Consider the following 18,027-nt stretch of genomic DNA (forward strand, 5'->3'; position numbering starts at 1 on the left):
TTGCCAGATCAGATTGGAGCCTGGTGCAGCCTCTAAGCTCACCAGTCCTCAGTCAAACCGTCCAACTCATGCCAGCATGGAAAGCGGACGTTAAATGATGTGTTTATGCCCCATAACTTAGTCGTTCGGCAAAAGAGACCGATAGAATAAGTACTCAGCTTACAAAGAATAAGCTCTGGGGTCGATTTGCTCGACTAAAGTCGGTGCTCCAGCATGGCCGCAGTCAAATGACTGAATCAAGTAAAGAGTATATATATGTGTGTGTGTTTATATATATATATATATATATATATACATATATATATATATATATACATATATATATATATATATATATATATATATATATATATATATATATATGTTTTACTCATTTGTCATTGTGCTTAGATTTGTTTCTCTTCATTTGTCTTTAATCAGTATTTATATTCAACTCGTGATTCATATTCCTATTCCTTCATAGCATCTAAAGAAATCATACTATCGTCATCATCATTATTATTGTCATTGTCGTCGTCGTCGTTGTCGTCATCATCATCATCATTGTCATCGTATGCTTCCTCATTTGATGCTACATAAAACAACTGGTGTGTTTGTGCAATACTGCAGTTAGTTTATTACTAAATATGATACAAATTTCTTGAAGATTCTCTTATGATGCCAGGTCGAGAAAGTGTTTGTGTGTGTGCGCATGCGTGTGTAGATGTCTTTTAGATTATTTTCGGTTTTTCTATGAACCTTTCTCTCTCTCTACCCCAACCTTACTATTACTTGCTTACACATCACTTGCTCTCTCTCCCGCTCTCTCTCTCTCTCTCTTTCTCTCTCTCTCTCTCTCTCTTTCTCTCTCTCTCTCTCTCTCTCTCTCTCACACACACTTTTGGCCCCTTCCTTATACTCTCTTTTTCCTCCTTCTCTCCTCTGTATATTGATTCTCTCACTTCTGTTTCTCATCCTTGTATATATATATATTATTTTCCTTTCCTATCTTTGATGGCTGTCAGCACCATCTATCAAATAATTTCCTCTCAGTATTTGTTCTCTCTCTCTCTCTGGTTTATAGTATATATATATATATATATATATATATATATATATATATATATTTCATTAATATTTAACAGAAATAACAGTGACTCAAGATCCAAGAGTTTTGTGCATTACTGTGCCAACGCATGAAACTCTTGGACCTTGAGTCACTCTGTCATATTTTGAGTTCTATTTTTCCAGTTTGCATCAAAATACCTGCATATATGTATGTATGCATGTGTGTATGTATGTATGCATGTGTGTATGTATGTATGTATGCGTGTATGTATGTATGCATGTGTGTATGTATGCATGTGTGTATGTATGTATGCATGTGTGTATGTATGTATGCATGCATGTGTGTATGTATGTATGCATGCATGTGTGTATGTATGTATGCATGTGTGTATGTATGTATGCATGTGTGTATGTATGTATGCATGTGTGTATGTGTATGTATGCAGATATGTATGTGTATATATATATATATACATATACATATCTATGTATATATATATGTGTGTGTATATATGTGTATATAATGTATGTATTTCTCTCACTAATATATGGTGTTTCTATCTATCTATCTATCTATCTAATGCTTTAGTGATGTCCCTCTCTGTCTCCCTAACTTTTTATTTTACAATTTGCAGACATGCAAAATATTTTCTAATTATGAAGTTCTCATCCTTTTAATAACATTTTTTTTCCTGTTTTTTTTTTTTCCATTCAAAGCCATAGACCTTATATAAATATTATGTAAACTTTTTATTGGAAACCTGGTGTTACTCTGATAGTATCCTCTTATTATTAAGAAAAATAATTAAATTTTAATAAAAATCAATAATTTTTCAGTTTCTTGTTGACTTTTCCCCACCAACACTACCACCTTTTATTCCTCATTCTTTAATTTAGAATGTCATTTGTTCAAATGAAGGCTTTTGTAAGTTTCATACACTAGTCTTCTTCAAATTGTCTTTGGTTGTTCCCAGATATAGAGGCACTTTGTCTGTTGTGTCACCCCGATTTCAGATTTAGAACTTTAAGTTTTAGTCCATTCATGTTATATGTATTCATAAAAAAACTGGAAGAATGAGAGGAAGAAAAAACGTGATTTTCTGTGTGATTTGATGGACATTTTAAGAATAATAAGTGAATGAAGTTTGCTGTGGTCAGTATGAAGAGCTGTTTTATAGCAGCTGAGCAAGAGTATTGATTTGTAAAATCATAAACTTAAACTTTTAATTTGGGAAGAGCTAGAGAGATTATTCCATTATTCCTTGGAACTCTCCTGGAACCAGTTCCCTTAATTTTATTTCGCTGAATTTCAATTACTGTCTTAGGAAAGGAATAAACTCCCCAACACTCATTTCCCCTCTTTTAAATTTGTTTAGCTTCTTTTTTTTTTATGGTTATTTAAAAAAGAAAATATTGCAAAAGTCCATGAAGAGAAAGTTGTTTTTATTGTTTTTATTTTGTTGTTGTTTTTTTATATGTTTACTCCACCCCCACCCCCACCCCATGCCCCTGAGATACCATATCTTAGCTTTATCCAGACCTGAATATGGAACAATGAGTATTTAGTTGCCAAGACACATGATGCTGTTCTTATTTTCCTGAAACAAACCATTGCAAACGCCATGTCCTCTGTGACCCCCACTGTGGAAGGACCAATAATGTCTTTTATTCCATTGCCTACATTTAGGTGGAGCACTTTTTATTTATTACCATTTCTCACTGAATATTTCTCTCATTTCAGTACTATTCCTCTGCTTGATGCACACAAAACTCTGTTACAGCCAGTAACTACTATGTGAATTGTTTGTCCATTCTTCTCTCATTAATACTTCGTTAATACTGTTCTGTCTTTACTTGGCTACTCTTAATACAGAGATGAATCCGAAGAATTGGAAAAGTGACGCACCAATTGTCTCCTGGATTTTGTTGTTGTTCTTGGTAAATTCCTAATTATTCCACAGTAATCCTTGCAGCTGTGTAGGTACTCTGCTTTTTCCTTCCTTGCTAGAGCAGTGGCATTATTTTTCTCTTTCTTTCTTTTTTTACTGCTTTCTTTTTATTATTATTATTATTATTCAATCATTTTTATTTTTATTTTTTAATTTATGTTTAGCAAATAAGAAATAAATTTTTATTCTCATTTCAAAGAACAAAAAATACATAGATGCCTAGATACACTCATTAGGTATTTGCATATACAAAGCTGAGGATGTTCAAGTAAATAAAAAAAAACTACAGATAAAATTCTCTGAAAAAAGGGACTTAATCAGGTATAGTTTGAATATTTTGTTAGACAGGAGTACAGGGTGACTGTGAATGGCCTGACAAGCTGTTCTTGGTGAAACTCTGAAGTCACAGTCACTCTATGTTTCTGTCTAATATATATATATATATATATATATATATATTATATATATATATATAGATGTGTAGGGACATATGTGTAGTTTAGCTCTTGAAGCTATCACTACCTCTGAATGTGACATTTGAAATGAATCAGTTTTATTTATTTCATGATATTAGAGTAACAGTACTTTTTACATTTGTTATGTTTTCTAATTATGAAACATAAGCTACATAAAAGACATTAGAAGAAATTGCTTGCCAAATTCTGAATTATGCTCTAAATTTCTCTGTGTAATCATATTTGATATAGTGGCAGTGCCTTCATAGATTTCCAGCCGATTTCTTTTGCAAGATTTCAAATACTGAGGCCTGACATCATCTTTAAAAGCTCTGTGCTTACGAAAATTTTCTTTTTAATCTTTTGCTGGATTTCAAAGGTCCCCTGCTATGACGTGTTTCTTTATTGTATGCACTTGATAGTAAAAATGTTCAATCAGTCATTGATTTTCTGGAAGATGGTCATAGATCTGTCGTTAATGGAAATATTACAAAGAAACCATAACAAACATGTCTTAAAGAAGCACTTCCGTAGTCCAAGTAGTGTTCAAAGTCTTCACTTAACTTCTATTTAACTTTTTGCTTTATTCTCAATGTTCAGTTCTTTGTTCACCTAGATTCTAAATGGTGTGTGTGGGTGTGTGGGTGTGTGGGTGGGTGTGTGTGTGCGCGTGTGCGTGCATGCAAATGTAGCTTATAGTTTTCAATCTAAAATGTGGATTTTGGGAATTAAAATTAACGCACAAGTAGTAAAGGTGGTTGTGTTAATAAACTTGAAATTTCTACTTAAATACACACACATTGTCCCTGCCCCACTTCACTCTCTTTCTCTCCCTCTCTCCCCCTCCCCATCTCTCTTTCTTCCACTCTCGTGCTCTCTCTCACACACTTTTTCCTATTCCTATTCACTCTCTCTTCTCCACTTGCACTCTCTTACTCAAATTATAGTCATCCAATTTAGAGCTTTTTAGTGATAACATCTTTGTTTTTTTTAATGTCTATTATTCTTATTGAGAACATTACCATTTGTTTTGAAACAATCTACTAGAGAGCATGTGACATAATTAATATGCAAAAATTATTTTTTCATATCAAAGTAGTTTATTTCTATTTTTTGTGTTATACTTATTTATTTATTTTTCTATTTTTATCTATTAATAAACTTTTTTTTCTATGCCAGTATGCTGGCAAGTTTTAGCAATGATTGTAGATATGATGTATCATATATTCTGTGTTTATACAGGTGAAGTTAAAAAAACAAAACAATATGTATTGGCTTTTAGCTGTAGCTCTAGATTTCTTTTTCTCTCATGTGTGGAAAAACGTTTTTGTTTTTTTTATTTTTGCTTCTTTGTCATTATTACGAATAATTATTCTTTCATAATAAACTGTAATATGTTATAATATTTAGGATATTCTAATGTGATGTTTTATTCAACAAAACAAGACACCTACTAAGCTCATGCATTCAGTAATTCAGTAACTGATGGTGGACAGCTCTACTGGTTGATGAGATTCACTAATAAGTAAGGTTGGCTTGTGCCGACCACATTTAAGCTTTAGGCATGAGGAAACAATCCTGTTTACTAACCTTATAATTATAAGCAGACTCTCCATCCTTATAACAAGTGCGTACTAAACACACACACACACACACACACACACATTTGTATATAATGTACTGTCACAAAAGAAAGAAAAAATTCCTTCAGTGGGGTGTAAAACATCCAATTCACTGGTACGTCGGTTGAATGCCACAGAAATATGGGTATAAATACAAAATACGAACAATAAATTAGAGAAATACAATTGACAATCTAACAACTTATTTATATTATAACATACATACACACACACACACACTTACATACATGTATGCAAGAATAACAATTTGCAGATGAAAATATATTTTATTTTAATGTTAATTTGTGTTTGTTTGTTTATTTATTTATTTATTGATATATTTATTTATTTATATATGTATGTGCATATGTATGTATGTATGTCTGTATGTGATGAGCTGTGTGGTTAGATATTTGCAGTGGTTTGTATATGTGAATATGTGGTTATGAAATTCACTCTGTGGTCAAGCGTTTCTAGATTCAGTCTCACTGCACAGCACCATAAGCTCAAGTTGGCCAAAGCTTTCTAAAAGAGACTAACTTGATGGAGAACTGTGCAGAAGCCAGTAATTGTGTGTATGTGTGCGCGCATGTGTGTGTGTGTAGAATGGAAGAAATTGTGTGAGGAAACTAAAAATTTCTTGTATTTCATTCCTCTCCAATTACACCCATGGTGGCTTAAACTTTCTCTGAATGAAGCCTATAAAATAAATATTGAGAACGTACTAGAGTTGATGCGGCAGAAATAAGTACCAGGTGATATACTGGGGTTGATATAAACAATTGAAAGCAGTGCTCCAGCATAGTCGTGGTCCACTGACTGAAATCAGTTGCATTTCAATCAGCTATATCAGGCCAAATATTCTATCACTTTTGTGTTCAAACCAGCCAGATCTGGCCTCCCACACCTACCTGACAATGCCATTCTAAAACTGAACAATCATACCTTTGAAATCTCAAAGCTATTCGATAAAGCATAATTAATTCAAAACAATGTGAATGAATAAGCATTACATTTGATTAGAGTAACCTAAATGCTAAACGGTTAAAGAAGCTGTATGAATGACTCCAAATATCTCTCTGTAGAATTCATGGTTAACATTCTCAACTTCATGCTTCTTTACTTTTCATTGAATTAAGAGCAAATACAATTCAGAATCAATCAAATTAAATTCTTTCCCCTCCAGTTTAAACCTTTGTCCGTAAACAGCCAAACATAAATATTATTTGGTTACAATTTTTTGTTTTAATTTTCAAACAAAATATATTTCTTTACTACATATTTCATGCAACAACCACTGGATTATTGTCTTTAACTGTAGCCACACAATCTACCCATTAGAATATCTATTTCCAAACCACAGTTATCACTACACCTCATTAGAATGCTGCCTTCACTAGTCTGCTTCTGTCATTATTATGCACCATAACAACGAAAGCAGCATTGTCTTTGTATTTCACTCTTTCTCTCTCTGAACTCCTATTAGTTGAGAGATTGGAGTCTATCATTAATATAGCTGCAACAAACAGTATGGCATTACTGCTTCTAAGCACTGTGTTTGGTATAAATTAGTTGTAGATTCTTGTAGTCTCTTAAATTTCAAAACGGTCTTGCATTTAACTATTTTTAATTTTAATAAATGCCACATTTCCTTATTTTTCTTTTCTCTTATTAAATATAATGTTCTTGCGGAATTTATTATGTTTCAGTTGCTTTCTCTATTTCAAGTTAAATTTATTTGAATTCATTTCAGTATTTCTCATGTTTTAGTCTCTCTCTGTGTACCTGTGTGCATGCACACATTTGCGTGTGCATGCACACATTTGCGTATGCATGCATGTGTGTATGCATCATTTTGTCAGTTCATGTTAAATTTATTTTGATATTTTTTCAGTAAAACATACACACACAAAAAAAGCAATACAGCTTTAAATAAAGTTGAATGATCATTTTATTGATTAACCTTCATGTATTGGTTCCATATTGTCCTTCAAACTCAATATATTTTGTTTTGTTTTATGCATGTATTTTTGGCTATCATTGCTGCCCTTTTTTTTACCTGACTTCCTGTCCCCCTTTTACCCATTTTCAATGAGTTGTAGTGCGCCTGTGCATTATAAACAATGATCTCATTATGCTTATATATTATGTAAATATTTATATTTCACTGTTAAAGACATGTATTAGGACACCATAAAGCCTTATAGCATTTAGGTCCATCGTTTTACACTTTTTCTTTGTTTTTTTTTATTTCTCTTGAGACTTGATAAAATAAGTTCTTATACCACAATGGATATTCAATTGAATATAGCATTCCTTAGCAACAAAAATTAACTTTGTGACTCATCATAATCACTTTATGCCTGCTTTCTCTGCTGACAGGGTTTGGTTGGGTCATTATGATCCATCCTATTTATCATTGAGAGCAACTGACGCCATAGACCCATGCTACTTTCCGTCCCCCCATTGCCAACCACTTTACACAGAACTGGGTGTATTTTCTCATAGCGCCAGCACTGTCGACCTTGTCTTGACCTGTAGAAGGATTACAGGAGGGAAGTGGATGAGGGTGCCTGGTATATTTAGATGTGTAGATCATGGGGTGAAATAGTGAAAGGAGCATTGGCAGAAAGGCCGAAAATAGGTAGCTGAGAGGAGGGGCAAGAGTTTGAGTATAAATTAGGATTTGTACATTTACTCTGGTGACCTAGGAAGGGAATAGGAGAGAGAGAGAGAGAGAGATGACATTTGAGAGACCAGAATGAGTGTGTGAAAGGAGCAAGAATGTAATAGAAAAAGCAAGGTTATTTGGAGTGGAGTAAGGGAGGGAAGTGGTTGGCAATAACAGGTGCACAAAGGTGAGGATGGATGATGACATAAAGACAAGTGTAGATGATAAGCAGCAATGCAAATGGTCCATGAGAGAGAGACAGAATGATGGTAGGTGTTGGGTGAAGTTTGTGTATTTAGTATTTAAAGTGGCTCTTTAAAGACTATTTCTTTCTCTCTTGGAAATACTCATCTGTTTTTAATGTTAGTTACAATTCTATTTACAAACACACACACACACACAGCAATAGCTTTTGTTTTGTAGAGAGTGTTTAATATAATGTAGTAGACCGTATTTATATATCAAATGGAGAAACTTTATATCTATCAGTAAAGAAAAGACCTTCATTTGAAGACCACTTCCATCAACTCAGAATATTAAATACATAATGTTGAATTTTTCGAAACAGATCACAAGAGCCTTCCAAATGATTTCTCTCTCAGCATATACTAATTTTACAATGGTGAAAATATAATGAGTTCAATTCACTCCATTACATTGTATATTACATATTATAACAATATGGTATATTGTATTATTTTTTTTTTCATTTACCCTTAAAGTCAGTAATAGTCAATAAGTTGTTAAATCCTCTGTTTGAAAGCTTATGTCTGCATGGATAGATACATTCAAATGACATCCTCATGCCTACTGCAATGTTATAAGTAAGCTCTCTTGTACAATATCAGCTAAACAGAGCCTTTTGTTGATTGTAAGACACTTATACACAGCAAGGTGAGCTCAACCGTTGACTGTAAAATACCCAGTCTAGAGCTACAGTATGGCATTGGTGACAAGCTGCTGATCATTAAACCCTTTTGTATTCAGATTATTCTGTCAAATGTAATGGTTGTTTATCTATATTGTTTTGAATTAATCATGCATTATCTTGTAGGATAGAGATTTTGATGATGTGATTGTTTAGTTTTAGAATGACATTGTAGGGTTGAGGTGAGAGGCCAGATCTGGTCAGTTTCAATATAAAGCAGGTTAAATATTTTGGCTGGATATGGCTAGTTTGAAAGCTAAAGGGTTAAACCTTCAGTTGATAAATTAGATTTTGGTGCAGACACAAAATGGCCCAAGATTCAAAATAAATTCAGAATCAGTGCCAGTATTTTAAATATTGTAGCAGTACACCTAAATCTATTTCATTTCAGTTAATGTAGCATTCCAGATCCTTCTTAGGAAGATAATCTGACATTGCTTATCCATTTAACGTCATAAAAACCAGAGCTGAACTCGGGGTTTTAAAATTCCCTTGTGTATCAGAAGATATTTGCATTTATCTTTATCAGTTCAGTCAATGAAAATGTTCAAAGTAGAAGAATCTGCTTCTCACAGATATAATAGATAAACTTCTAGCTTGTGTATGATTATATCTTATGTAACACTACAGACATGTATTACTACTAAAAATATCTCCATCTCTGCAGATTTTGTTAGGTATGTTAACAGTATCAGGAAAATGATGTGAGTCGTGGGGTTGATTGTTGATCTTTCAAAGGCTTTCTTTTTAAGTGCAATACAACAGCAATTCACTGGACTTTTTGTTGAATTTAGTTGAATTCAAAAGCTTCGTTAGTGTTGTTTTTTGTTTTTTTCTGTTTTTTTTCCCCAATTATGTCAATACAATCAGTGCGTATAGCTTTTCTTCAATAAAATGATTAGAAATGCGGAAACCTTTGTTAGTCATGAATTTGCTTCTAGTTTAGATCAGAGACAACCTATTTGTTTGTTTGTTTTTTTAAATTCATGAATGGTCAACAGTAGACTAAGGTTGCATGTTTACAAAATAATTTGGAAGTAGGATAAAAATGTCAAAGAAACCCTGATCACTGACTACAAAATTCTTATTTGATCCAGTTATCAATATTAACAAAACAATTTCAATATAGTCATTATAATCATGTCCATCACTTAGATAATATAGCATATTAGTTAATTATTATTTGGATAATCATCTCTTCTTTACTCTATCTTCTTCCTTTGATATCTTTACCTAGGATACCTGAATAGGTTTCTGGTGATTTTATAGAAATATGTTCACATTGGAATCATTTGTTTCCTTATTTATTTCATTCTCATTAATCCTTTCTGCATCATTATAAATGATTTACATTTTGTATTTTTTTTTCTTCTGCTTCTATAGATATTTATACATTGTTTCATATCTTTATTTATCTTAATTATCAAAAATGCATTTTATCAATTACGAAAGCTTGTGGTCTAGTGGTTTAGGTATTGACCTCACAATAAGGTTGTGGGTTCAATTCCTGGAACTGGCAGTGCATTGAGATTTCAAGCCAGGTATATCATTTCATGTTGCTCAGTCTCTTCAGCTGCAAAATGAGGACTGGCTGAGCAGGTTCAACTCTCTCTCTCTCTCCCTTAGTACTTGCTACATCCTTGATGTTTCACCGGATCGAGGTTAGTAGAGCCAAGACACTGTTTGTGTTTGCTTGTGACTACTCAGGCACTTAAAACAATTAGTGAAAGAATGACACTTGCTACCATGTCCTACTCATTTGCAAATAACCATTTTGCTTACTTTTGTCATATTATCACATGAGAATTTCCTCTCTTTCTAATGCTTTTGACCCTCAAAATGGTTATGTTTATTGTTAATTATTTTCAACAAGGAATTCAAAACTGTGATTAGGAAGCAAGCTGCTTATCACACAGCCATGTCTCTGCCTATGATTTATCCAAAGAAGTCTCAAACAGGAAGGATTTAGTTTGGGTCACAGGTTGTTTGGATTACTCATCTGATCTGATCTTCAAAATAAGGCAACCATATGAAATATAATTATGTAAAAAAAAAAGAAAAAAGGACATACTTGTTTACAGTGTTTGTATGAGTTTTTCAATATAATTTTCATGTGCAGTCTTTGATGTCTTTTGTTCTTGTTTGATTGTCAATGGTATTTGCTTCTTCTTCTTCACAGACATGCTAACAGTAACAAAATTGATTTTAAAATTTTTTTTTTTTTTTGTAGCAGATAGCATTCATTCATACAAAAGTCATACAGAGTGAATAGACATCATGTGATTCTGCCATGCTTTTAAATCCCTTGGCCTGTCAGTCATTTTTGTGTGTTAAAACTATTTTAACATTTTTAAAGTGAATGACGGCGATAAAATAACCTGACTGACACAGAGTACTTTTGATAACTGCAGACAAAAGATGCAATCACTGCACCAGCTTCACTAAACACCTTCGGTGTGGTGTTTCTCATCTTCTTCTTTTATTTGAATTCACTTTTCATTATTGTCAACAAAAGAGAAAATGATAGCACTGGTATTATTTTAACATTCAGTTTACACATATTACGGCTGGTTAAATAGTCATGAAACTATGGGATCTTGTTTGGTTAATTGATGTTCAGATAATTGTTTGACTGTAATTGGGTTCGTGATTACAGTTAATGATTTCATTGTCGTCATCTCAACAAATCATTCTACCACAGACCATTATCCTTATTAAGCATTCATTAAACAATAATCCTCTTTATGTGTGAAACTTCCCAAAGTTTATGAAATACCATGTCATTTCATTCTTTGAAATCTAAATCTGAACATTTCATCTCCTCATAAATTTGTCTTTCAATGAAAAATAAAAAAAAGACACTCCACACCATACAATATTTTATACAGTAATAAAATTTATATCCTTTTTCTCAGATCTCTTCTTTCATTGCCCATCTCTCTCTCTTTCTCATTATTATTACATTGTTATATCCAATTAACTTCACCTTTGAATCTTCCCAATGTTTTATTATAATATTCAAAATATTATTTTATTGATTCTTCTACGAAAGATTTTACCTCCAAATATACTGACATAAATAATTCATGAATGTGTAAAATATTTTGAAACATAATAGAATTAGACATTATAGTAAATTAGGAAGTTTTATTCATCTTTTTGTAAACAGTATGAAAAATTTAGCTAACATCCAGTCGTTTAGTGGTTTTTAATCACCAAGATTTTGTTCTCTGGCTTAGTATGAGATCTAAAGGTCATTCTTTTTGTTTAATATTTGGAGTATGAAATAGAACCTTATCTTGTTAGTTGCTCAGTCTGTTTGCTTTCCAAAAGTGTTTCAAATCCTGTACAATACACTAATCATTCATGGTTTGGTCACTCGAACAATTATTTACTGTTTCATTGAAAATTTAGAATTTTTTTTTTTTTTTTCAACCTTTAACTTCTGTTATAGCTTATAACCAAAACTTTTTAAAGGATTCCTGTTTTAAGATAAACAATGACCCTTCTATCTGTCTCCTCGTTATTATATGTTTTGAATAACAAAAACCGAGTCTGATTTTTGTTTTTGTTTTTGTTTTTTTTTTTTTGTGTGTAATTCAAAAATGTGGAACTGATTTAACTATTACTAACTAAAAGTACTACTAGTTTGTTTACTTGTTTTGTATTGGTTGAATAATATTTATTGTTTCATTCCTGTCCCCCCCCCCCCCCACACACACACACAACCTCTGTAATCTTACCTTAATCTATTATCAGTTATTAATGTCCGATAGCAAAAGCAGTCCCTGCAGCAATAGAAATTGTCTTTCCAAAGAAATTATGCAATATTTACATTTTAAAATATTAATATTTTAATATTAATATAATATTATAATATTGTATTTAATATTATAATTATACCATAATATTAAAATAATAGTAATATTAAAAAGAAAGAATGCAGATGCAAACATTTTATTGAAACTTCATTGTTATTATTATTATTATTATTATTATTATTATATATGTTCTGTGTCTTTAGCCCAGTTTCAACAACCTCAAGAAATAATACAAAAAAAAATGCATTCAATTTCTGGTAAAATCTGAAAATACAGAGTGTAGCAAAAAAACTCTCATGTTAGCTGTATGAAAATACTATTACCACCTGCACTAGCTTCATTCATGTCACACCATTGGGTGTATAAAATATTGGCAGAAAAGCTTGTTATATTTTATTCAACCATTTGTGCAGCACCAGTGAAGACAGCCAAGTTGGTTAACAGTGTCTTTTTGTAGTTGACGTGCGAGTGTTTCTTGCCACAATCTGCATCTTTTGTAAAATGTATAAAACATCAAAATAAATCTATCAGAACTCAAATCTGCAACTACTATAGTTACATATATCTGTTTGTGTGTAAATGTGTGTCTCTTTTGGGTTTTCAGAATTGCTGTTTCATTCCTTTCAATTCTTTTCTTTTTCTCTCTCTCTCTCTCTCACTCTTTTCTTTCTTTTCTTTTTTTTTTAACCATTTTGTTTCTTCATTAAAAAACGAAAAAGCTTATTACTCATTATTTTCATTATTTCCTAACTAGAAAAACAATTTCATGCTTGTGTGGTACAACTTAGATTAATGTAGCTAAGCTTTTACTTGCCGCTTAGTAAACTAGCTTTAAATGCTTGCTCATCAAGTTAACTGCTGACGATGCATTAATAACATGGTCCTGCGGACTCCTTCGACTATCTCAGCGGTGTTAATGTTGCTTATAAATTGTAGTCCAGATTAGAAGGACAAAGGCTTCATGCTTTCTAATCGGAAGTCTTCTTCCTGTGTCCATTTGCAGCTTATCATCATTTATCAGTTGTGCACCACGTAGTATTTTTGCTCCATCAGCCACAGAACTGGGGAACAATTCCAATGCTGGTGCACAGCCCCAACTAGCTAGTCTCAGCACATTTTACCCCAATCCATCAGCCCCTCCAGCCATTGAGGTGACTGCGCCATCTCCCAATGTTGAAAAAAAATATGCCAGAGTCCTTTATGATTACGCAGCAGCAGATTTAACAGAAATCTCTTTAACAGCTGATGAGGTATATTATAAACCTTAACATTTATTTCATTGTCAAATATGTTGTTTTTTTTTTTTTTTTTGTATGATTTTATTTACCCCACTGCTGCTATGTTCAGAAATATTGAAATAGGAATGACTGTTGTGCTGCTTTCTGTGTTTTCATTTTTCTAACTTTCTTTTTGTTTCAATTCTGATCTGTGGTTGGTGATGGTTGTGTGTGATTTTCTTTTTTTAATTTTAATTAAATACTCAGTATAACTTTTCTTTTTTTTTTTTTTTTTTTTAATGTTTATTTTCTTTTATTTTTGTATTTTTGAACGTGAGATAGTTTTTGGTTTGCAATGTGTTTTTTTTTTTTTTCATCTTATTTTAAAATCATGCATCAATCGTACATACTTCGATTAACATCAAATACCATTTCTTGTTACGATGGTTTAAAGAAATTCATGTTTTCACTATCACCACCACCACAAGAAAAAAGGGAAGAAATTCTAACCTCTGTTATAAACACAAGTGATAAGGAGAGCATATTAATTGAAACGTTGCTCCAATAAAAAAAAAAAAATTACCAATTAAGATAAATTTGCAAACAAAACCATTAATAATTCTCATTATCAAAGGTACATTTAGTTTTATTATATTTCTAATGAAATATTATTATTGCACTGTTTCAACCTTAGTGTTAGGAATAATCACCGAGCTGTTTACCTTTTCAAGTATTTTAAATTTAATTTCTTAATTATACATATAAGGCTTTTAGTTTAATGAATCAACATTAGCCTAATACTAATGAATGAATTTATTGCATTTAAAAGGATGGGAAATGATGTTGAATTTGGTGAGATTGAGACTAATGTTAGGTATTGAATTCAACACAGCTTGTTTCAGCCTTCATCACTGCTGTCACTAATGCATGAGTGTCTGCATGCACATATATATATATATAATGTTAGTGAGTGTGTGTGTGTGTGTGTGTGATTTTAACATCCACTTTTCCATGCTTGCATGGGTTGGATGGACAGTATTGAAGCAGGCTCTCTACTGCAAGATACTCTTCTTGTTTTTATATATATATATTCTTTTATTTTATTTTACTTGTTTCAGTCGTTTGACTGTGGCCATGCTGGAGTACCGCTTTCCGTCACGCAAATCCCCCCCCCCCATCGATTTAGTCTTTGTAAGCTTAGTACTTATTCTATCGGTCTCTTTTGCTGAACCGCTAAGTTACGGGAACATAAACATACCAGCATCGATTGTCAAGTGATGTTGGGGGCAGGACAAACACGCACATACATACGTACGTACATACATACATACATATATATATATATATATATATATACGACAGGTTTCTTTCAGTTTCCATCTACCAAATCCACTCACAAGGCTTTGGTCGGCCCGAGGCTATAGTAGAAGACACTTCCACAAGGTGCCACGCAGTGAGACTGAACCTGGATCCATGTGGTTGGTAAGGTAAGCAAGCTACTTACCACACAGCCACTCCAGCACCTATGTATAGGTGCTGGATATAGGAGGTAGTGTCCTGATTGCTAACAACGGATGCAAGTCGTTTATTCCTTCCTCCAGGAATTGTGAACATGACAAAATGTTTCCAAAAGTCATGGGTAGTGTTGTTTTTGCAAGGTCATAGTTCCCCATGTCCAAACATGTTTGCACAGAATATTGAATATGAACGACTCACTTGCTATTATCATGAGACTTTTCCGTAGCTGCATTTTTTTTACGGGGAGCATGCCCCTGCTTACCTCCAACCTCACTTTCTAGGAAGGAGTGGTCCTGAGACCCCTTTCGGAGCCACCACCACCACCACCATAATGACATTGCTTATATGATTGAAATACTTGCAACTATTGTGTGATGTTAAGACAAGGAGACACAAACATTCAGTCACATACCTGCACGCACACACACACACACACACACACACACACACACACACACATATGAGACAAGCTACTTTCAGTATTCATCTCCCAAATCCACTCACCAAGCTTTGGTTTGCAAAGGTTTCATGGTTGGACCGACTTGCCCCCCCACCCCCACCCCGGCCCCAACCTACCGACTGTGTGGCACTTTGGGCAAGTGTCTTCTGTTATAGCCTTGGGCCAACCAAAGCTCTGTGAGTTGAGTGGATTTAGCTGACAGAAATTGAAAGAATCAGATTTTATACATACGTGTGTGCGTGTGTGTTTAGCATTACTGCATGACTACTGGTATTGGTGTGTTTTTACGTCCCCCATAACTTAGTGGTTCAGCAAAAGAAACTGATAACATAAGTACCAGGCTTAAAAAGAAATGTTCTGGGGTTGGTGCATTTGACTAAAAATTCTTCCATGTGGTGCCCCAGCATGGCCACAGTCTAATGACTGAATCAAGTAAAGGATAAAAAAAAGTTGCATGAAGAGGGACTGAACCCAAGATGACATGGTTGAGAAACAAGCTCCCTGACCATACATTTGTGCCTGCATCTCACTGCCACAGTTGCACTCACAAAGGCACATCTGTGGCTAAACTATAAAAGAAAACACAGTTTTCTGTTCAGTCTCTCTTTTAAAAGACATAAGTGTGCACACTTTGAGCCACGAAGATGCAAAGACAAACAAGTCCTTGTTGAGAGTCAAGTATTCTTGTGTTCTTTCCTTATCACAAGCTAAAACCATCTGAGCCATCAAACAGAAAGCCCAATGCTCTCAAACTTTTGGTGTAGTTTGAATTGAAAACCACATGAGCTGATCAATTCTGTTCTGAATGTCATCCAATGTAATTTTTGTGTACTATGAAGTGGTAAGCTGGCAGAATTGTAAGTGTGTCAGGCAAAATGCCTCGTGGCATTTCGTCTGTCTTTACATTCTGAGTAACAATTGCACTGTGGTCGACTTTGCCTTTCATCCTTTTCGGATACAATAAAATGAGTACCAGTTGATCACTGGAGTCAATATTATCAACTTACACCCATCCCCGAAATTGATGGCCTTGTGCCAAAATGTGAAACCAATATTTTGGTATTATGTCTGTAATAACAATCTCTTAACCCAAGCAAAGGCATATCATTTATGGTGAATGATTTGAGTATCTCGATGGTCCAGTGCTCAGTATATTACTGGTAAATATAGTTCTATTGAAGCCCCCTCCACACACACACTTGTATCTCCAAGGGAATGACAAATTTAATCCTTCAAACTAAGATTTCAGCACCATAATTCCAATACTTTAATAATGTATTTTGCCTAATGTTTCACAGTTGTGTAATTATATCATCAGAATATAAGTACTAACATAATTAAGTGATACAATTAGCAGGTTCATTAAGGTTGAAAGAGTTAACATATTTGTAAAATACTAACTCCCAAAATGGTAAATCTCTACATAAATGCAATTTGTTCAAAAATACAGACATGGTTTAAATTTGACCAGGAACACCCCACCACCAAACTCCTTTTCTCCTATTTTACATATATTAAAAATACTGTCTTAATATTTTATATCAGCATAATTTAAGTTAAGTTTAGAAAGTGTTAGTTCTTTGGGCCTTTTTTTCCCTTTTGTGTAAGCATAGCACTAAGATAAAAGTGTATAGCTCAGTAGTTAGGGGGGGTTGCATTCTTGATCGTAAGGTCATGGTTTCAATTCTTGGACCTAGCATTGTGTTGTGTTTTATAGCAAAACATTTCATTTTGCATTGCTCCAGTCCATTCAGCCACAAATGAATTGTAGCAACAGCTGAGAAGTTAACTCTACAATGGACCAACAGCCCAATGGGGTGGGGTTTATAATCTGTCACTTAACTTGGTTTCCACAGCATATAAGTCCCCAGAACTCATCACAAACCCAAGTGTACAGCAAAGTAGATCAGTTTCCTTTTCACTGTTTGTGTATTTTGTCCTTGGTCAAATTTAAACCAGTTCTGTTCTTTTCACGTATGTCATAACTAATCACAACTATTCACATCTTTCAACAAGTCAAACTCTTTCCCAAAAGGCAAAAAGCAAAAGCATATTCATACTCGATGTTATCTATTATTTGTTTATTTTTGTTTAAGCATGTTTCACATTTACATTTGCTGTCTGTAGCTTGCACATTAAAAAAATACTCAATATGCTTTCAAAAAAATTGGTATGGCAGGTAGGCAATTAGTAATACTTTGTTTTTATATCATATGCTGATTAAGAATATCAAAATATTTGTGTAACTGAAGGGAAGTTGAAGATTATGACAGCTTTTAAGATAATGCCATTTGCAGAGACATTTCTACCACTTAATATATCTGGGTTTATTAAATTAT

General features: G+C 33.3%; 1 protein-coding gene across 8 annotated transcripts in view; it reads left to right on the top strand.

Annotated features, from left to right (window-relative positions):
* The window catches only part of LOC106869469 (endophilin-B1), a 169,922-nt gene that overhangs the window by 150,814 nt on the left and 1,081 nt on the right, over nt 1-18,027 (top strand). For all 8 annotated transcript variants that reach the window (XM_089347792.1, XM_089347794.1, XM_089347793.1 and 5 more), the window contains one exon: nt 13,497-13,743. In XM_089347792.1, the coding sequence (XP_089203918.1) occupies nt 13,497-13,743 (247 nt within the window). The remainder of the gene's footprint in view (nt 1-13,496; nt 13,744-18,027) is intronic.

Source organism: Octopus bimaculoides, chromosome 2, assembly GCF_046866305.1.
Source record: "Octopus bimaculoides isolate indiv1 chromosome 2, ASM4686630v1, whole genome shotgun sequence".
Classification (NCBI taxonomy): Eukaryota; Metazoa; Mollusca; class Cephalopoda; order Octopoda; family Octopodidae; genus Octopus; species Octopus bimaculoides.